We start from the raw sequence: 21,090 nt of genomic DNA, 5'->3' as shown, positions 1-21,090 counted from the left end.
GAAATCTGGAAACCTATCTTCTGGCACTGGACAAGGAGTTTGAGCATCCTTACATGTTACATGTCCTTTGTAGGGGGACAGCAACAAAGAGGCACTTGGAATTCACATGCTGCCAGAAAAGCTGTTTGGCCTCATTTACCAGTCTGTTACACATAGTGTTGCCAAAGAGGATGACCCTGTCCACCTGTAAGATGAAAAGGAAGGGTCTGGGATCAGGAGGCAGAAGGACAGAAGAAATGCTAATAAACTCAGGATATCTAAAGAAAAGATCTCTGGGGATTAGGGGATTAGGACAGCTCTGATGGGAATGGAAATTGCTTCTCCAGAGAACACTGAGGTTGGGAGAAGCCACTACAACCTGACACGGAGTAAGGAGGAAGTGGGGGAAGGGAGGAGGGGTGCTGGAGCTGCCTAATTCAGGCTCACAAGAGCTGATCGACAAATTTTTAGAGGAGTGCTTGGGTGGCTCAGATCATTAACTGTCTGCCTTCGGCTCAGGTCACTATCTCCAGGGTCCTGGGATGGAGCTGCACATCAGGCTCCCTGCTCAGCAGGGAGTCTGCTTCTCCTCCCTCTGCCTCTCCATTTGGCTTGTGCTCTCTCAATCTCTCTCTTTCTCAGATGAATAATGAGTAAGTAAAATCTTTTTTCAAAATATTAAAATAATTTTAAGAATTTTGTGAGCCAGTTGTTAAACATGGCCACTACTAAACATTAATTGTATAAGCTTAAATAAATTATATTAAAAAATGAAGGCAACAAATACTCAAAATTCATCACTTCCTAATTCTTTCACTACATGTTACCATTATCTATTCTTGGTCTTATTTACATCTACTGTATCTATACTGTAGAAATACCATGTAGTGCTGTACTACTGGGCATCACTTCCCAACTCTGCTCACTGATACCATGTCAGTAGCTGGAAATCAGCTGTGATAGGAGTATTTATACCATAGAAATTAGCAAATGCTATTAACTAAGACTAATTTTTTCTAGAGAGCTGGGTGTTAAGCATTCACCAACACACCACTGGATAGGGTGCTACAGCCAGCTGGGAGTGGATGTGGGTACCGTACTTAGTTTGAAAGATGATCTTTGAGAAATTAGAGACATCAGTTGTGGAGGGAAAAGTGAAGGAGAGGGAGGGCTTCTCAGGGATTGGGAAGTACTCACAGGAACTCTTTGGGCAGCCAGGGACAGCAGGTACTTCCCAAAAGTCTTCATGGACCATTCACCCTCTTCATCCAAATCCTGAAGAAAAGAGTCTTATGTTCCGTGTTGGCATGGGAGATCATCAGTAAGCAACAAACACCATTTTCTGCTTGGGAAATCTTTAGAACTGTCTATATCCAAGCCTTTCCTGATTTATCAGGCCATGTCAAGGACCATGTCCATTCATGTATTTTTGCTTGGTGGGGGTGGGTGTCTGACCTGGACCTGAGCCTGGAGCATGCTGGCAGTCTTCAGGATACCTTCTTCTGCTTTAAGCACAGCAGTCCTCACAGTGCCTCCTCCACAGAATAAAAGATCCACCTGCTCCGCCCGTGCAATCATCATCCCAATCAGCAGCAGCACATAGCTTATGGGGGGCTGCTTGGACAAACATCACAGTGAGATACGGCCTCCCCCCACCCCCACATTTTTTATGTAAGTTCCATGTCTAACCTGGGGCTCGAACTCACCACCGTTAAGATCCAGAGTTTCACACTCTACCAACTAAGCCAGCCAAGCCAGCCAGATTCCCCAGCTCCCTTATTTAGAAACCTACCTTTACCCATCAGACCTCCAGCCCTGGAGGTCAAACACTCCACTGGTTGGGGAAAAGGGACAAAATCCCCAGTTAGGAAGGGAAAGCTTCAGCAGCTCTCAAGAAGAGCTGGTCAGGGAGAAAGGTGGAGAAGGACCAGGATTCATGCCCAAATTCAACACTGGGATGTAGGGAAATGAAAATGAGACATACTCAGTGACAGAAATTTAGGGAGAATTAAGTACCAGCCAAATGTGAAAACCAGAAGTATTATAATGCAGGAACAGGCTAGACAACATTCTAGGAGCTGTCCCTAGGAACCAGGGTCCAATACTGAGATGCAAATGCATGCCATTTATTTCAGGTCTGAGTACTTCCTTGGGAAAACCATGTCTGGGACCAGGATACCTCTCAGGATCCCCAGCCCCCTTTCTAACCCCCAACCTTTTAATTTTTTTCTTTTTCTTTTCTCTCTCTTTTTTTTTTTTTACCCCTTGCAAGTTGCTCTTCCGACAGAGCTCCTCCGTCCCCATGTCTGTCAGATAGACCAAGATGGTGCGGCCAGGCAGTGGGGGCAGGTTGTGCTTCACAGAGATGTTCACGGCTGTCTCCAGGGCTTGCCGGTACCGAGCCAGCATCTCACCATCATACTTCCCCCATCTGCCAACAGAAAAGACACCGGCAGAAGGGCTCAGGGGCTTCTCTGCTTGCTATTTTGAGGCAGATGGGAAGATGAGAACTTGGCACTCCAGCACTGAGTGTTCCCGCCCCTGCCACAGTCCACCTCCACTGCTGGTAGGGGAGACTGGGGCAGAACTTCCTGGCTCCCATTCCAAGGGCCTCTACTGACCCGTTCTCATGGCAGAAGAAGGGAGTCATCTGTAGAACCACTCTCTGAAATCGTTTGCCACACTTCCCACATAAATCTGTACCTACTTCATGAGGCAAGATTTAACTGCTACATAGTTTTAATTGTATTTTAAAGAACAAATACTAACTCATATTCTGAAAACCGGCAGTTAAAGAGGAAAGAAGAAAACATTCATCCATTCATCCCACCTTTCTAGTAGAATCTCTACTTCAGGGTAACTGAATAGTTTAAGTTGATAGAAGAGGTTCTTTTTAGAGTTCCAGCTAATAAATACAGGGAATAATAGAAAACTCCCACTCTAGAGCAGCTAATGAAACAATGGGTTCAGGCAAAGATCACCAAAGCATGAACCATCGACTTACAGAAGAGGTCAGACTATAACCACTCAAAGGCATGAGTCAGTCTTAGCATCACTACGAGTAGGACCACCAGAGCTTTGGTGCCCCTTGATCCTGTATCTTATTACAAGGTTTAAAAAAAAAAAAAAAAAAGTTAAAAAAAAAAGGTGGTCTCATTTACAGGATACAAAGAATCCCCTATGAAATAGACTTGCAAGGAAAAAAGTGTCAATCTTAATCTATGTAAGCTTTCAGAATTAATACCCTCAGCACACGAAGTAGAGAAACAAGTTAGTTAGAAGACAACTTGAGGAGGTTGACAAATCCAGAAAGTGGGACACACTGCAGGGTCCCTGAGCCAGTTTCTATAGTAAGTCAATGGCCTGAAGACAATGAAAATATTAAAAGAGATATAACAGACTTAATAGTTAAATGTAATGCATATGCCTTGTTTGGATTCTGATTTGAATAAAATTGTGAAATCATAATTTTGAGATGATTGGGAAATTTGAATATGGACTAGGTAAGATAATACCAAGGAATTATTATAATTATTAGGTATATTAATGACATTCTAACTACATAATAAAATGTATTAAAAGACACATGTGGAAATAGGAAAGGATGAAATAAAATTATATTATATGGCATTTGTTCATAAAAACACCTTCCCAGAAAAAGAAGAAAGGGACCACTAAAAGAATTGTGGTAAAATCTAGATAATTACAGAATGTGGCTAACAGTTTTATGAGAGTCCATTATAATATTCTCATTACTTGTGGGCACCTGCGTGGCTCAGTGGGTTAAGCCTCTGCCTTCGGCTCAGGTCATGATCTCAGGTCCTGGGATCAAGCCCCGCATTGGGCTCTCTGCTCAGCGGGGAGCCTGCTTCCTCCTCTCTCTCTGCCTGCCTCTCTGCCTACTTATGATCTCTCTGTCAAATAAATAAATAAAAATCTTAAAAAAAAATTCTCATTACTTGTGTGCATGTTTAAAACATTTTTTATAATAATTTTTTAACATTTTATTTATTTGACAGAAAGAGATCACAAGTAGGTGAGTGGCAGACAGAGGCAGAGAGAGGGGGAAATAGGCCCCCTGCTGAGCAGAGAGCCCAGTGCTATGCCGGGCTCAATCCCAGTACCCTGGGATCAAGACCTGAGCTGAAGGCAGAGGCTTAACCCACTGAGCCACCCGGGCACCCCTATAATAATGTTTTTAAACTAGAAAATTCAGTATTCTCTACCAGTGCTATCCAATAGAATTAAGTTACAGTTAATGAAACAAAATTAAAATTACACATGTAGCTAAAAATTTTTAGTAGCTATAGGAAGAAAGTAAAAATAAACAGGAGATATTAACCCAATATGACATTTGATTTAACATATTAAACTATGTTCATTTTAACATGAAATTAATACAAAAGTTACAGAGGAAATATTTTACGTCCTTTTTCATACTGTCCTCAAAATCTGGCACATCTCAATTCCAACTAGCTGCATGTGGCTCATGGCTACTGAGTTGGCCAGCGAATGTTTGTTGTTTGGACTGGACTCCAGACTTGACTTTTAAGTAGCCCTGGCTTCAGCCGTGCATTCCCTAGTAGGTTAGATGAGCCCTGCATTTGTCTTGAATGAAGATCCTGTTGAAGCATCTAAAGGGCAGGTGCCGGGACTTCAACAACCTTACAGAACAGGTTTTATGTCTGACTTTGAGCCTGCTCAGTGGTTATTATCTTTATATGTATAAACTAACAAAGAAAGACAGGACAAGACAGAGAGAAAACAGATATCGTGGAGAAGAAAAAGAAACTGAACCAGAACAGGAGCAGAGGACACTAGCAGACACTAAGAGAAAGGAGAATGCTGCACAGATTCACAGAGCCCCCCCTAGAAACCAATAAAACAATCCCAGATAACAAATTGGAGGCCTCAACATAGTTTTTTTCTCATGATTTCTCCATAGGACAACAATAAAGGCAAGGTTTGCCATGCAAAGACGGTTGGAACCAGGCAAGTCTGAGCCACTGCGGCAAACATGTCTTCACAGGATAAAAGTTGGGGTTCCCAGATGACTCCCAAGCCCTGTAATGGTACCTCTTGTTGCCCACCCTTTGCACCCAGATAGCACAGCATGCACAGGCGCGTGCGCACACACACACACACACACACACACACACACACACACACACACCTGGCCTTTTGTATTTTCAGCTTTTCCCACTTGAGCTGCTCATATATCACAGGTATCATCATTGTTGTCCGAAGTTTCTGGCGACTTGGGTTGAAAGGATACCTTCGATAGGTCATCCAATTCTTGCTCTTTTTTGCATTTCTAGTCATTATTGAACACATCAGTTTTGTATTGGAAGGGAGTGGCAATGCTGTGTGGCAAACAGGTAAGTAAGTGAGTCAATGTCAGTCAGCCCGTTCTCTCCTATTGTCCTCCCACTGATACCTGCCCTAAGCCCTGACCCTCGGGCTGGCAAGTGTCTGACCTCTGCCCACCCAACATTCTGAGACTGGAAGACAAGAGGCTGAAATATACCAGTGCTCCTAATTCATCTACTCTCAGACTTGAGAGACAAATAGGATTCAGAAGATAGATAATACCTTTACTTTTGAGTCGAGCCTCAAGGTTATTGATGGAATCATGGGCATTAAGGAATCTGAATGGGAACTGCCGACTGTGGATCACCGAATTCTGGAAAGCAAGGGAGGGGTCATGAGCAACATATCAGGGAGAATGGGGGTGGGGTTAATCAGGGTCCTCAGGAACCAGGAATACTAGATAACCACTCTCTTAGATTTGTGGGAAAATGAGAAAGGATAAAATGGATATTACAGAAGAGATACAGAGAAAAGTGGAGAAGAATAAAAGAAAAAGAAAGCTGTCAGGTAGACTATGAGAAGAAGGAAAGAAGGGAGGGATGGCTGAGTGGCTCAGTCGGTTGAGTGTCTGCCTTTGGCTCAGGTGGTGATCCCAGTACCCAGGATCATGTCCTGCATCAGGCTCCTTGCTCAATGAGGAGCCTGCTTCTCCCTCTGCCTGCCGCTCCCCCTGCTTGTTTTCCCTCTCTCTGACAAATAAAATCTTTAAAAAAAGAAAAAAGAGAGAGGAAGTAAAAGAAGGAGGCTGATTTCTTTTATATCAGACTCCCTCCGAAGTCAGTTACATCATAAAAGTGCCTTTTCTTGGTAAATCAGTGATCCAAGGAAAGTTCTTATACTTGAACTGGGGTGTATCCCGCAGATCTGCTTCTGCCAGCCTGTCCGTATCTCATCCGTATTTTATGTGGGCTATTTATAGCCCACATAAAATAGCTCGTGGCCAGGACCTTCCAAAGCCATGAGGAAGAAGCAGCAGCATCGCTGCACCCACCTCTAGTCCCCCTGCCCCCCCACATACCTCATGCTGGAGTCTCTGGAGTACAAGCTCGTGGTGGCGGGCACTGATTCCAACCCGCAGCAGGTTGCACAGGTTCCGAAGCATGGCCATGAAGGGAAGCTTCCCATTGTCTGTGGAAGGTCAGGCACAGGGTAAGGAAAGCAGACAAAGGATTAGTGAGGGAGGTCAGAGACCAGAGCAAGACGTTCAGAGGTCACAAAGAAAATGCAGAATGGAGAGAGTGAGGTACTAACATACAATCTACCCTACTCAAAATGTTTTAGACATCTGGAAAGATGAAAACAGGATTGGCCTAAAGTGTGGAGCAAGATTTATATAATATTGTTTACAAGACGGCTGTTTGAATAAACAACTCCTATAACAAGGAGTTATAGTGCTGGTCCAGCCACGCAATTGGACTCAACCAGCAAAATATATTCTCTAATCTAGAGTAAAGATTTCTAAACCTTTTAGGTGGTGAAACATGAAATTTTCTAGTGTAAGTGTATTTATTTATAAATTGTATACATGTAGTGTAATCATCGGGTTAATATTTCCAGGCACAACATAACCTAAAGTAAGGTTCACCTTTAATAATAATGTATATAAATTCATATTTCAAATAATCTTCCTGGAAATTTTTAAGTTTTCTGGCAAGCTTCTTGTGAGATCTGATTAAATAGTCATTATTTTTCATTGAAATAGAGGTGAAGAAGACTTGCACTAAAGCAGAATTTCACCCCTATTACTTTCATATTGTCCATTTGTTCTATGATATTAGTGTCATCTTCAAGTCATAGTTTCTTAATAACATCTTTAAGGCTTATGTCTACTTCAGATGGTCAGTTTGGTTAAGACTGAATAATAATTCTAAATCCACTTACAATTCAAGGATAAGTTTGGTAAGTCATTATGCAGAAACCAAAAGAGAGTGAGGGGCTCTGTGGATGCCCTTGTACTAGAGAACCCCTATTCTTCCTCCACAAACCTGAACTCTCATATGTGCCATGTACCATACAACACACAGACCGAGTGACCACAGGGGTGCGATCTATTTGGTAAATATTGGGAAAATCCTTTCTTTCTTTTAGACAAGGGAAACCGTAAGTCAGAGGTGTGATATTTTTCCTGGGTACCCCCAGAGGTGCTTTCGGACCACCTTAGAGATATGGCCTGTCAGCCCCCAGCCACGCCCCCAGGCACTAGCAGCAGCTTCTGTCAAGAGAGTGGTGGTGGGGCGCCTGGGTGGCTCAGTGGATTAAGCTGCTGCCTTCGGCTCAGGTCATGATCTCAGGGTCCTCGGATCAAGCCCCGCATCGGGCTCTCTGCTCCGCAGGGAGCTTGCTTTCTCCTCTCTCTCTGCCTGCCTCTCTGCCTACTTGTGAGCTCTCTGTCAAATAAATAAATAAAATCTTTAAGAAAAAAAAAAAGAGAGTGGTGGTGTCTTTTTTTAAGGTGATATACGGCTCATTTGAATTACAGATAGAAGCTTCCAGCCTTCTGGAAGTCCTGCGGTTCTTGAGTCATAATTCTGTTCACAAACTGTACAGAAGAATTAGGTTGTGCAAACCATGCAAATGGTGGGGGATAACTCATAAACAATTACATCCTTTGTCAGCTCATAAATTGTTCTCAACTGTTGCTATGTATGAGAGGTTTTCCAGATCATTTAAATAAGAAATTAAGTCCAATATCATATTTATGATACTAGAAAATAAACTGAACCTTTATCCTTCAGACTGAGAAGTTCACTGATTTCATTCAAAAAAACTGCTAATGAGGGCACCTGGGTGGCTCAGTCAGTTAAGCGACTGCCTTTGGCTCAGGTCATGATCTCGGAATCCTGGGGTCGAATCCCATGTGGGGCTTTCCCTGCTCTATGGGGAGTCTGCTTCTCTCTCTCCCTCTGCCTGCTGCTCCCCATGCTTGCGCTCTCTCTCTTTCTCTGTCACATAAATAAATAAAATCTTTAAAAAAAAAAAACTGTTACTGAGTCATTAATGAGCCCTGTGGTCTCCCAAGAGGAGTCTGTATATCTTTTTTTTTTTAAAGATTTTATTTATTTATTTGACGGAGAGAGAAATCACAAGTAGGCAGAGAGGCAGGCAGGGGGTTGGGAGAAGCAGGCTCCCTGCTGAGCAGGGAGCCGGACAGGACTCCATCCCAGGACCCTGAGTTCATGACCCGAGCCAAAGGTAGAGGCCTAACCCACTGAGCCACCCAGGTGGAGGGGTCTGTATATCTAATTACATTTTTCTTATATTTTATTAGTATATTTATATTTTTATACACATTTTCAGATCTATATTCATATAATTATATTTTATGTATTTTCTCAAGTACATAATTCATTAGTACATACATAATTAAATTATATATACATATATTGTGACATCAAACAAACAGTTTTTTGCAATATATGATCAAAAAACTCTGGAGTCTAGAGGATTAGACTATGGGCATTAGACCAAGCCTAGACAAATGTCACAGTTTTCATTTTTAAGGGCAGAGGGAGGAAGTAGAGATGACATACCAGAATCAGCTACACATCCTGGCTGCCATCCAGGCAACTTTCTCCTGTTCCACCCAAAGTGTCAAATATTGGGGAAGAGGTTGTCAGGCATATGTGTGTGCATGCATGTGTTTTAATTCCCATGTGATTCTCATGTCTATACCCCCAACGACAACCACACAGTGAGAACCGTGACAGATAAGCAGCTGAGAATTTGGGCTGCCCTGGGCACAATCTGCACATGGCAGTTCGCAGAGAAATAGATTAAAAAAAAAAAAAAAAAAAAGACGGGCTTCTGAAGCCCCAAAATATGAAGTCTCCAAAACTTAGTCACAAATTCTACAGCAAGATGTTTTTCAACAGAAAGATACTAACTTGAAATTCTCAAAGATGAAAGAGAACTTAAGAAAAGACAGACTAGAAAGAGCCTTGTAGAGTTAAAAATAAACTAACAACAGCAACAAAAAGAGACAAACAGAAGACTGAAATAACTTGGTCCTTCCGATTTAATTTTTTTCTCTTTATCAGTATGGGCAAATTACCTCAAAGTCCTAAATATGAGTTCCTGCGGAGATTCCAATACTCCATATGCCAATCCTACTTGATTAGTGACTTACCCAGTATGACCTAAGTGAAATCAGAGAGAAGGAACCACTTTGTCCTGTGTTGATCAAGGCTTGTGCATCACCTAACCACATCTGGAATAACGACCTCCCTATGAAGTCAGTGCCACTCAAATCAGGCACCACTGGTCCGCTTGGGCATGGTTGATGGCAAAACTCACAAACCCAATCACTTTCAGTGATGCAACCCCCAGACAAGAGAATAACTGTATCATGCCACAGAAGTTAACTCAGGGTCCAAAACGTAGAGGTGTGAATGGGGAAGAGGATGGGACTGTATGGTCAAGGTTACTCTACCAATCAGCTCCTCCCAGACAGAAGCTTTGTTCCCCCGCAGGCTCAGCTCCCGCTCCCAGGTTTCTGGCTGAGGGAGCTTCATCCGCTTCCCAGCTCTGCTAGAATCCCATGGCCCAGGGAGGCGACTTCGAGAAAACATTTGTAGGCTGGAAGGATATCTGGAACAGAAGAGGAAAATCTTATCATTTCAAAGCCGGCTGAAAATAACCCAGAAGAGAGAAAGTCAGTCAGTCAAAGCTAGTCAGTTGTGCTTGCCACTAATGTGGCTGGGGTCAGAACTATAGGCACAGGGCCGTGGAGGTTGAAAAGCCACAGGGTCACTCAGGTGGATGGTATGTTCAGGGAGTGTCTTCTCACCTGTAGCCCAGTAGGGCTTGGATGTGCTGAGCCGGCTCCCGGATGTGCAGTCGCTGTACTAACTTCTTCAGAGTGAACCTCGGCTGCTTCTTTTTCTCTGGTACTGCATTGTAGGTCTCCTCAAACTATGGAAATATCCCCCAAGTCCCACAGAAGTCATTTAATCTATGACCATGTCACTTGCTTCAGAAATCAGAACTGCAGACATCCTATACCTACGAGGTAATTTCTTCCCCCAGTGTCGATCTGGGCAAAGAGTAGGAGTGGGCAGCAAAAGTCACCAGCAACAAGAACTTCTGCAGTGAGCATACCATAGTAGCTCTTGGGGTCACTGTGTTTCATGTATGCAGGATTGAACTATCAATAGTTACCACGGGATAACTGGCTTGTGAAAAACAAGATGGGGATGGAATAAAGAGAACATCTCTTTCTTAGAGGGAGGGAAAGGAAAAAGCAGCTTTTATTTAAATCACTGAGACTTAGAGGAGGAGGTAAATGGAGGCATCAGCAAATGCAAGCCACAAGGAGTGGAAAAATGGAACAAAGTTGCCTTTCTATGGTGTCTTCTACAATAGAAGAGCTAAGTTTGGGATATATTATTAGAATGAAGAGAAAAGATCAGTTGACCAACTGAGAATGTTTTCTCTTGTAATAATCACCATATTATTTTCCCAATAATCTATTTTAATGATGATGATGTTGGTGATAACATCACTCAGTGCCAGGTACTGTGAGAAATACTTTAAATTCAGGGTGCCTGGATGACTCAAGTCATGATCCCGGGGTCCTAGGATTAAGTCCCGTATCAGGCTCCCTGCTCAGCAGCTCTTGCTGCCCCCAACTTGTATTCTCTCTGTCTCTGTCTCTGTCTCTCTCTCTCAATACCTCTCTCTCACGCACACACACAAAATAAACAAAATCTTTTTTTTAAATATTTTATTCATTTATTTGACAGAGAGAGATCACAAGTAGGCAGAGAGGCAGGCAGAGAAAGAGAGAGGAGGAAGCAGGCTCCCTGCTGAGCAGAGAACCTGATGTGGGGCTCAATTTCAGGACCCTGAGACCATGACCCAAGCCGAAGGCAGAGGCTCAACACACCAAGCCACCCAGGTGCCCCAAAATAAATAAAATCTTAAAAAAAAAGAAATACTTTAAAATCAGTGACTGATCTAATCCTCGCAAGAACCCAGTGAAGTACCCAATGAGGCGCTGCTATTATCCCCATTTTATATCTGAGGAAACTGAGGTAAGGCAGGGTAAGTCATTTGGCCAAGTTTACATAGCCAGCGAGTGGTGCTGGTGGGGGGGATTCAAACCCAGGTCTAATTCCTGATTCTATGCTTTTAACCACAAAATGCAGTGCCTTATTTGTCATTAATGCAAAAAGGCTTGGTTTGGTTTTAAAACTTCCTACAGAAGTTTTATACTTAATAAAGTATATACTTTATAAGTTTCATACTTTCTTTCTTTCTCTCTTTGAGAGAGAATGGTGGGGGGTGGAGAGAGAGAACCTCAAGAATATTCCCTGATGTGTGAGGAGCCCAATGTGCAGGGCTCAATCCCATGACCCCGAGATCATGAACTGAGTCAAAATCAAGAGTCAGATGCTTAACCAACTGAGCCACCCATGTGCCCATATTTCATACACTGTTAACTCACTTACCCAGCTGTATGTGCCACCAGTCCGTAAATAGTAAGGGAAGCAAAATGGGAAATAAAAGGAGCCTTTCCCAGTGCTCTCAAACCCTGACCCTACAATCACAACTGAGAACTCCCCAGGAAGTTGGAAATTGGAATATGCCTACCACATCTTGAGTATTTCTAAACCAAACAGAATTCCATTTCTAAATATTAGCTGAAAAAAGGTTTTACATGCATATGTGGAACCCCAGAACAAGGAACTCACCTTCTTCTGTTCGTCTTTAAGAGGCCTAAGGTACCTCGGCCAATATTTTTGTGTCTCAGAAAATGGGCGCCCTGTCTTCTGTAGGGATAGGAGACGCAATTTCAAAATGGGAAATGGAACCCATCCTTGGAGAGATCCATTCCAATGGTTCCAAAGGTCCATCTCTGCCAAAAAGGAAGCCAGCCAAGACAGCCCTGCCCTGTCTGCCCGCTGAGCTCTACAGCTCCTCCCTCTCCTTTTCTCTGACTCCTTTTATATGGTAGAAACATGTCAGATGCTTAGTGTGGGATCCCCTAGGATCAGCAGGTTCCTTCGACCTCAGCAGGTTCCTTCGACCTCCCACCCACCCCCCTTTCCCAGAGAGAAGGAGCCCGGGCTGTGAATGACCAGGTTGAGCAGGGACTGACTGGGGGACGGGGAGGCGGGCGGGGGCGACTCTTGGCCCGGTGCTTCCGAGGGTTGTACTTAGCCAGCTGGTACTCATCAAACTGGGCAAATTTGTCAGTCATAGCAGCACGCAGGCAGGCAGGCAGGGGCACCAGCTTGTCCTCCTCTCCTCCAGCCAGATTCTGTCAGCGAGGGAGGAAAGACCCTCAGGAGTGAGACACAGATCAACCCTGTACAACAAGGCAAGACCACTTCACAGGGTTAAATGAGGGCACAGAGGAAGAAGATGGTTTCCAGCCCCAGCTCTAGAGTGATCATTTCTATAGTACTGGGCCGGTCGGCAGACTTCTCTGATTCTCATCTCCTGCATCATAAACATGAGGTCCAGAATAAGACCAATTTTTCTCCCACTGTGGTCCAGCTCTTCTCAGTCATATGCTCTCTATTGGGCAACCCAGCACAATCCAGGGAGAAGCTGTCCTATCTGGGAAGCAAAGCTGAGGACAACTGAGGAGAGGTGGAACTAGATGAGAATTTTCTGCAGGGATGCAATAAGCAAGGGAGAGGAAACCAGTGAGAGCCAAAGTTCAGGGAACTGAGTGCCATACCTGATAGAACTTGGCTACCTGAATCCAATCAGAAGGCAGCTGGACAATGGCACAGTAATAGCGTCGCAGGTGGGGGCGGCAGACCGGCAAGAAGGCAGCAATGGCCAACACTTTGTTGGCCACAGTCCGGATGTTCAGCTGCTGCCTGGCGTACAGAGCTGCCTGAGGGACAGGGTGGGGAGAGCTGGCATCTCAGCCACTTGTCCCAAAGCATCATGCCCCAAACAAACTCGCTTGCTTAATCCACCTGCATAAAACCTTTCCTGAACACTTCACAGTGTCTATAAAACAGAAAGCCCAAGCCTGCTGGCTTGGAAGGCTACATCCTCCACACTCTAACCCTTATCCACCTTTGCAGCATGGCTTCTTCTGAGTCTACTGATCACCTTCCAAGTCAACCAGGTACTTAGAGGGCTTCCCACCATCAAGGTCTATTGAAAATGACCTAGGGTAATTTTCGGGCCGCCCCCACCCGCCTCCCTGTCCCCCAGTCAGTCCCTGCTCAACCTAGTCATAGAAAACATCCCTCCTCCCCTGTTTCTCTGCTTCTGAAACTTTCACTGCCTACTACTCCATTTGCATTTATGTAATACTTGGGAATGTTCTGCTTCCCTAACAATATTATAAGCTCCTTAAAAGCCAGATCCAAGTTTCATTACATCTGTTGAAATGACCTTCAAGGCCTAGTTGTGTGTACTTGGCCTGTATAGTTACTAAACAAATGAGCCCTAGTATACTCTTTCCCAATCTCATCTTCCCCCGCTCCTCAAAGAACCCCAGGGACTAGCCTTCAGACTCACCCAGAGATCCTACTCCCTTCCCACCAAGCTGGCCACCATTCCCCTCCCACACCATGGCCACAGTTCCTGCCTCCCAGCTTCCAGTTCCCATCCAACCCCTCCTTCACACCACAGTACCTTAAGGATGAATTCAGGCTCCAAAGGTGCAAGTTCACTACAGACTTCAAAGAGAGTACCCGAGGTCATGTCAGCTGCAGCTTCTATGTTTACCTCTGATGTCAGAGTGGAGCACAGCAGGCTTATAAGAACCATCTGAGAATCGAGAAAAAGAAGGGAGAAAGGATGAACGAGGTCATGAGGACCAACTCAAGCACCCACTCAGGACGATTTACGAAATCAAGAGCAGAGAGAAATGACCCCCACATTCAGAAAGATGTCTGTCCAACTGAGAGGTTAAAAAAGGTGATTAGGGAATGAGAAGAGCTGGGTGATGCCCCATCCTTCCCCTCCCATCTGTGGAGAGGAACTGGTTTGGCCCTTGGTCACCACCCCTCCCACACCACCTCACACCATTCCCTCCACCATCATCAATCTCTCCCCAACACTGGAACTTTTACCTTCTTGTCCTTAAGGGCCTGGTCAGTGGGCCCAGGATGAGATTCAGAGTCCTCAGTGGTGAGCTTCAGGACAGGCTCCTCCACCTTCTCTTCCTCTCCCAAGCTTAGATTATAAACAGGCATCTGAAACTCTACCCATTCCTTCTCTTCTGGCATTTTCTCTTCTGAAGAGGAACAAGAGCCCTGGGGATAGTAGCAATTGATAATCACATAGACAGATCCGAAGACAAATCTCTCAAACACAGACAGATCTGAAGGCAGATCCCCGGCACAGGAGGAGTCTACATCCATCTTCCAGAACCAAGACTCCTCCTCCCTCCCCCCTCACACCCGGGCATCCATCTCTCTTGGCTGACAGAGTGACCCCTCACTGTCGCACACACCACCTTTCCCAATTCAACCTTCTGAGCTTTTGCTCAGACGCTCTGAGATCTTCCCCGGCTTTCATTTCCTTATTGATGCCACAGCCGAGGAGTCCAAGGCCCCTCACACACACCCCCTATGATACTATTAAGATATTCTGGATTCAGAAAAAAAGGCCAAGTCCCAGATCAATCCCCCAGCAACTGTGAGCTGCTTAACTTGAGTCTCAGCTTCCTCACTCCCTACAACCTACATGATGGGGCCATTAGAAGATTAAATGGGGTAATATATATATGGCTTTCTGCAAATTGCAAAGCTCTAAATAAATGTAAGATGGCAATAGTAATCCTGACAATGACCCTCCGAGACAGATTTGCACTGACCACATTATAAAGGGAAAGAAATCAAAGCTTCAACAGGTTAAGTCTTGGCCAAGGTTGTATGGCTTGTTGTTGGCAGAGACAGTATAGCCTCTGCCTCAGTCTGATACCCAAGTCCATACAGAAGAAATGTGTGTTTGTCTACTGATTCTGCCCTGTATGCTAAAGGTGTGTGTATAGATGTGTACAAGTGGACACATGTTTACGCGTGTACATATAGGGAAGTGGGCCATGGTATGGCAGATGTCTTCCCTGCTGGACATAAGATCTCAGAAGCACTTGCTTGGCTGTTACTCCAATATCACGCTGCCCGTCCTCCTGAGCAGAGGCTTTCTAAGGCCAGCTCTATTGTCCAGAATATCTGAACTTGATATGCGAAAAAAGTAGTGACGCTGAAGATGACAGCCCGAGGGTCAAGGGGACCTCAGGAAGAGGCTCTGAGGACAGAAGGTACACAGATACAGAGCAGCATAGGGGAAACTGAGGCACCAAGGCTAGGGACAAAAGCATCCAACAGACAAGCATGGAGTCAGGACAAGTGCCTGGAGCTATTACCAAAGCTGTTTCAGGAGCTTTCTCTGTGGCAGAGACGGATTTCGAGGCCGTGGGGCAGCTCAGACAGGCTAGCCCCTCAGAGAGGCACCGGGCCCTCCAGGTTGGAGGCTCTGAGAGTGAGAAGTTGCTGATGTTCAGGCTACGCACATCAGTTTGCACCAGGTGAGCTCTCTGGAGACAGTGGAGCAAAGGACTGGTAGACACAGAACTTTTTAGAACAGGGAGCGTGGCCAGGCACCGATTCTCCAACGAGAGGATGTCTGGGTGGACAGAAACATGCCCATGTAGTTTCTCCACAGTCTTCAGGTCAGGAAGAGTGGCCAGGCACCGGTTTTCTAAGGAGAGAATGTCTGGGTGGGAAGATACATGCCCACGTGGTTTCTCCATGATCTTCAGGTCAGGAAGTGTGGCCAAGCACCGGTTTTCTAAGGAGAGGATATCTGGGTGGGCAGAGACATGCCCATGTGGTTTCTCCATGGGCTGCAGGTTGGAGAGGGTGGCCAGGCACCGGTTTTCTAAGGAGAGAATGTCCAGGTGGGCAGACGCATGCCCGTGGAGTTTCTCCATAGCTGGACCCCAACCAGTATATGCCTAGAAGGAGAGAAAGACAGGTGATGAGCTCCTGGCTGCACTGGACTGTGTTTGCCCTCGGAGTATGTCTTTCCCATAGTCCTCCTGGTAATCCCAGTGACCTGCAGGCAGGGAACAACCAATATTTCTTTTTCAAAGAATGGGTTCATTCTAAGGATATATTCTGAAAATATTATACAGAGAGAATGTGGGAAGCATTCTAAATGAGAGAAATAGGGAAAATATAAGGCAGAAGCTGAAGAGCAGAGAAATTAAAAAAAAAAAGTGCTGGAGATGAAAGGGACATGTCTCCTCACAAAGGGGTAAAGGAGGCCCCTAGGGCTATTAGTGCAATCCCAACTAAGGGATCACATTTGTAATCTGGACTCTAGACTCTAAGCTCTAGAGAAACAATTTTTTTTAAAGATTTTATTCATTTATTTGACAGACAGAAATCACAAGTAGGCAGAGAAGCAAGCAGAGAGAGGAGGGGGGAAGCAGGCTTCCCCCTGAGCAGAGAGCCCGATGTGGGGCTCCATCCTAGGACCCTGAGATCATGACCTGAGCTGAAGGCAGAGGCTTAACCCTCTGAGCCACCCAGGTGCCCAAAACAAATATTTTGATCAAGATGTCTATATTCAACAGCCTCAACTTCCTTGCCTCCTACTCACTGTTCAACCAACTAAATGGCATTCTGACCCTCCTATTCCCCCAAGGCTGTCCCCTCGGTTAACCAATGGAATTCCTGTTACAATGAGAACAGGCACATCTTGGCCCTTATCTTACCTCATCTCTCAAGCAGAATATGACACTGTGGCTCACTCTCTCACTGAAACCTTCTTTTCTCTTTAGCTGTCTTGGTGCCACTGTCTTGATTTTCCTCTTATATCTCTTACCTTCTCTTCATGAAGGCTCTTTCCCCACCATTACTTGAATGTTGAAGCCCCTTAGAATTCTATTCTAATCTTATATACTTTCCCAGCATAGGCTCCAAATAACATTTCTGTGCTGGAAACGCAAAAATTATTCCTTGACCTAGATCTCATCTGAGCTTCATATTCATTTATCCATTTGCCTATTGGACATCTCCTCTTGGATGACTCAAAGGTACCCAAAACTCCAGACCCAAATGTATCATCTTTCTCCCACTCTTCCTCAACTCTATTCCATCTCCTTTTCCTACTCTGCTTATAGGGATATGGAATGAAATAGACTTGACTTTGAATCCTGATGGGACCCTGAATCTACTTGGGTTGGTTACTTGAAATCTCTGTGCCTCAGTTTCCTCATCTACAAAATTGAGATAAATGCCTACCTCATAGAGTTAGTGTAAGAATAAATAAAAATATACTAAACATTTAGAACAGTACCTGGTAATTAGTAAGTATTCAATAAATGGAAGCTATTGTTATTATATATGTTATTATCATCCAGTAAACTATCAAATCCTATTGGTTCTACTCTCTCAATGTCTCTCAATCTATCAATTCTCTCCATTCTGCCTGCGACCATCTTTGTTGAAACCCTCCTCTCACACAGTATGTAGATCTGTCTAAAGGAGTTCCTCAGTATACCACAGCCACCATTTATATCACCTTGTTTATTTTACCATGATAAAAAATTATTTTGTTTGCTTACTTGCCTACTTGTTCCCTGTTTCTCCTTACTAAAATAAAACTCCCTGAGGGTCAAGGAGTTCCTCTGTCTGGTTTATCTCTGCATGGCCAGCATCACACACAAAACCTGGCTTTTTTTTTTTTTTTTAATTTTTAAAAAATTTTTATAAACATATAATGTATTTTTATCCCCAGGGGTACAGGTCTGTGAATCGCCAGGTTTACACACTTCACAGCACTCACCATAGCACATACCCTCCCCAATGTCCATAACCCCACCCCCCTTTCCTGACCCCCCTCCCCCCAGCAACCCTCAGTTTGTTTTGTGAGATTAAGAGTCACTTATGATAACCTGGCTTTTGATCCTCTCCCAGCCTCATCTCTTAGTGCTACTCCCATCTAAGCTGCAATCATACACACTCTTTTAAGTCTGTGAATTGTCAAGGTATCTTTTGACTTTGGATCTTTACACAGGCAGGCCTAAAATACTCTTCCTTTTACCAGGAGCACTTCCTTTCCCAGCTCCTCCTTTACCAGTCCAAATTCTACTTTCCTGCCATTCTACAGGCCTCAATTTAATAGTCAGTTCCTCCAAGGAGACTTTGCTGACAGCCAGCCCTAGTCTAATATATGGGCCTCTATGTTCTCACAAAAGCAAACCTCCTCTATCACAAAACACATTCCTTACATTGTAATTGCCTGTTTGTCTTTCCCCCCACCAGACTATAAGTTCCTGAGGACAGAGATTCTTTTTGCCTTGTTCACCATTATTTCTAAAATGCCTCGTCAGTGGGATTTAGAGTCTTTTAGAGAATCTGGTGAAAGCTGTGTAGCTTTTTCACAGAAAAACATGAGTATATATCATTTTGCACTCAAACTTTCAGGGAATCCATTTATGGATCTCTTAAAATCCCCATTAAGTGCAAATTAAGAACTTCTGCCTGGCAAAATGCTTAAATTTCTATCATGAGGAATATATTTACTTACTTATTTGGACAAGTGCTTATCACCTATTTACATTTAAGTATTTTAGGAATAAGTATGTTGTTAAGTCAATCACTTGATTGACTTAATACACAAGAGCTTAGGGACAGGACTGCAGAATACTTCCAAGAATACTTAATTAGACTGACAATCCAGAACTAGAAAAGACAATGCTATCTCACCAGACACTAGTACATCAGGGTGAACAAATTACATCAAGAGTGATGGCCTCTGTGCCCCGTATTCTTCCTTCGTGTCTTTGCACTATATAAGGAAGAGGAATGGGAAATCTCAGAACTGACTCAAGATAAATCAAAACAAAATAAAAGGTCTTAAAATAGGGATGTCTGGGTGGCTCAGTTGGTTCAGGTCATGATCCCAGTCCTGGGATCCAGTCCTTCCTGCAGTCAGCCTCCTCTCTCAGCCAGGAGCCTGCTTCTCCCTCTGCCTGCTGCTCCTCCTGCCTTTTTCCCCCCTCTCTCTGACAAATAAATAAACTCTTTAAAGAACTAAATAAAAAAAAAATTCAAAAGTCTTACAATAAAAACTAAGTTAACAAGGGTGCCTGGGTGGCTCAGTGGGTTAAAGCCTTTGCCTTCAGCTCAGGTCATGATCCCAGAGTCCTGGGATCGAGCCCAGAGCCCACATCGGGCTCTCTGCTCAGCGGGGAGCCTGCTTCCTCCTCTCTCTCTCTCTCTCTCTCTCTCTCTCTCTGCCTGCCTCTCCGCCAACTTGTGATGTCTGCCTGTTAAGCAAATAAACAAAATCTTTAAGGGAAAAAAAAAGCTAAGTTAACAGAAAAATACAGTTAAATATTTTTGCACCCTGGAGTTTGTGAAGGGAGACTCAGCTGGACTACAAATGAAAAGTAAAAATCCCATCTCCAGTTCGATTCTCCAGAGATAACCACTGCTAACGGTTCTGTATGAACAATTTCAGACACTTCCTATACATATGCATGTTTATCCCCCCCCCTTTTTTTTTTCCAGTACACAAAGAGGACCACACTTTAGACACTATTCTGCACTTAGCATATCTTGCAGACCTTGCCGGGTAACACATTAGTACCGCTTATAAGCTTGCTGATACTCTCTCCTGTGTCGGCACACCCCATTAGAAGCGACGGTCACACCATCTACTGCTCTGTAATGGCAGCTTCTCTAGAGCAGAGTGACTCATTCTCACTGGGTCTCTTTCCATGAGCTTCCATCCCCTGCCACCCCACTCGCACGGTCTCCGCCAGCTCCCCTACTCTTCCTTTCACGACCACACCCTGTCCCGAGCAGCCGGGAGGACGTGGAGGCCAAAGGCTCCCGGCCGGCGCCAGGACCTCCCGGCTCTCCCGAGCGTCCGCCGGGGCCCCGCTACGTCCTTCCCGCCGGCTCCTCACTGCCGAGCTCAGCGCCCCGGACCCCAGGCCCTGGCCGGCTTCTACCTGCACCCGGACGGTCCCCGGAACCCACGGGGCTGGCCGACGCTGGCTGACGGGGAGCGAGTCTGTTCTCGGCGGCAGGAAGCCGGCCGGGACTCTCGGCTCCGCCAGTAGGAAGAGTGGAAGCCGGGAGGAGGAGCGAGTGGGGAACGAGGAGGGGACGGCGCTCGGACGCGGACGCCGCCCGGGCGGGGTGCGGCGGCTGCGGTGCCGGCCGCGAGCACAGAGCCACGGGGAGCTAGCTGCCGGCTGCGGGTCGGAACGCGTAGAGGACGCAGCAGCCTCTCCAGGACCCGACTTTAGTCCCCGCCCCACTCGCGTCCCTCCATTCCCCCTCCCGCCTCCTCGTTTCTCCTACTGTGTCCCCAAACTCGGTTTATGGGGAAGGATTTTGGCATGTTTTCCTCCTATCTGGGCTCCTTTTCTTTTGGTGTCAAAAATAGGTGGACCCTTCCTCCTAAAGTTACTTGGTGAGAGTGGAAATAAAAGGTGAGAGAAAGTCTAATGGCCTGTAAACTGGGGAAATGCAGTGGCCTGAAGCAGGTGTAGATATGGAATAATTAAGGCAGAGTGAGCTGAGAGCGTGCCAGCGTCCACCTGGGAGAGATCCGTGGATTACAAAGAATCTATTTGGAGCTATCCTGAAAGGCTAAGCAGAACTTTTCCCAGAAGGTAGGACTAGGCTCTGGAAAGAGACAAGTGACCTTCAGGATGGTAACGCTAGTGCCATTTCATAAAGAGCAGAGCCAAACAGATAATAGCAGGAGAAATGTGTTTAGCTTGGGTAGACAGATTAT

The 21,090-nt window shown here is 45.1% G+C and overlaps 1 protein-coding gene across 4 annotated transcripts in view; it reads right to left on the bottom strand.

Annotated features, from left to right (window-relative positions):
* TEP1 (telomerase associated protein 1) overlaps window positions 1-20,547 on the bottom strand; it is a 39,434-nt gene extending 18,887 nt beyond the window's left edge. For 2 of the 4 annotated variants that reach the window (XR_006818653.1, XM_046007921.1), the window contains exons 1-16: window positions 20,297-20,547; window positions 15,692-16,282; window positions 14,394-14,576; window positions 13,954-14,088; window positions 13,037-13,198; window positions 12,449-12,610; window positions 12,042-12,119; window positions 10,136-10,260; window positions 9,779-9,936; window positions 6,368-6,477; window positions 5,572-5,662; window positions 5,153-5,342; window positions 2,242-2,410; window positions 1,435-1,593; window positions 1,177-1,254; window positions 54-184 (exon numbers count right to left, since the gene is read on the bottom strand). Coding sequence is in view for 3 of the 4 variants with exons in the window: in XM_046007921.1 (XP_045863877.1) it covers window positions 54-184; window positions 1,177-1,254; window positions 1,435-1,593; window positions 2,242-2,410; window positions 5,153-5,342; window positions 5,572-5,662; window positions 6,368-6,477; window positions 9,779-9,936; window positions 10,136-10,260; window positions 12,042-12,119; window positions 12,449-12,610; window positions 13,037-13,198; window positions 13,954-14,088; window positions 14,394-14,576; window positions 15,692-16,258 (2,498 nt within the window). In the remaining variant the exon portion in view is untranslated. Of the gene's footprint in view, window positions 1-53; window positions 185-1,176; window positions 1,255-1,434; window positions 1,594-2,241; window positions 2,411-5,152; window positions 5,343-5,571; window positions 5,663-6,367; window positions 6,478-9,778; window positions 9,937-10,135; window positions 10,261-12,041; window positions 12,120-12,448; window positions 12,611-13,036; window positions 13,199-13,953; window positions 14,089-14,393; window positions 14,577-15,691; window positions 16,283-19,929; window positions 20,153-20,296 lie in introns of those variants that run through there. The other 2 variants (XM_046007919.1, XM_046007920.1) reach the window with 2 other exon arrangements.
* Between the last annotated feature and the right edge of the window lie 543 nt (window positions 20,548-21,090).

The sequence above is a fragment of the Meles meles genome, chromosome 6, assembly GCF_922984935.1.
Source record: "Meles meles chromosome 6, mMelMel3.1 paternal haplotype, whole genome shotgun sequence".
NCBI classification, from domain to species: Eukaryota; Metazoa; Chordata; class Mammalia; order Carnivora; family Mustelidae; genus Meles; species Meles meles.
The sequence above is the reverse complement of the archived record's forward strand: the minus strand, read 5'-3'. Positions and strand labels throughout refer to the sequence as shown.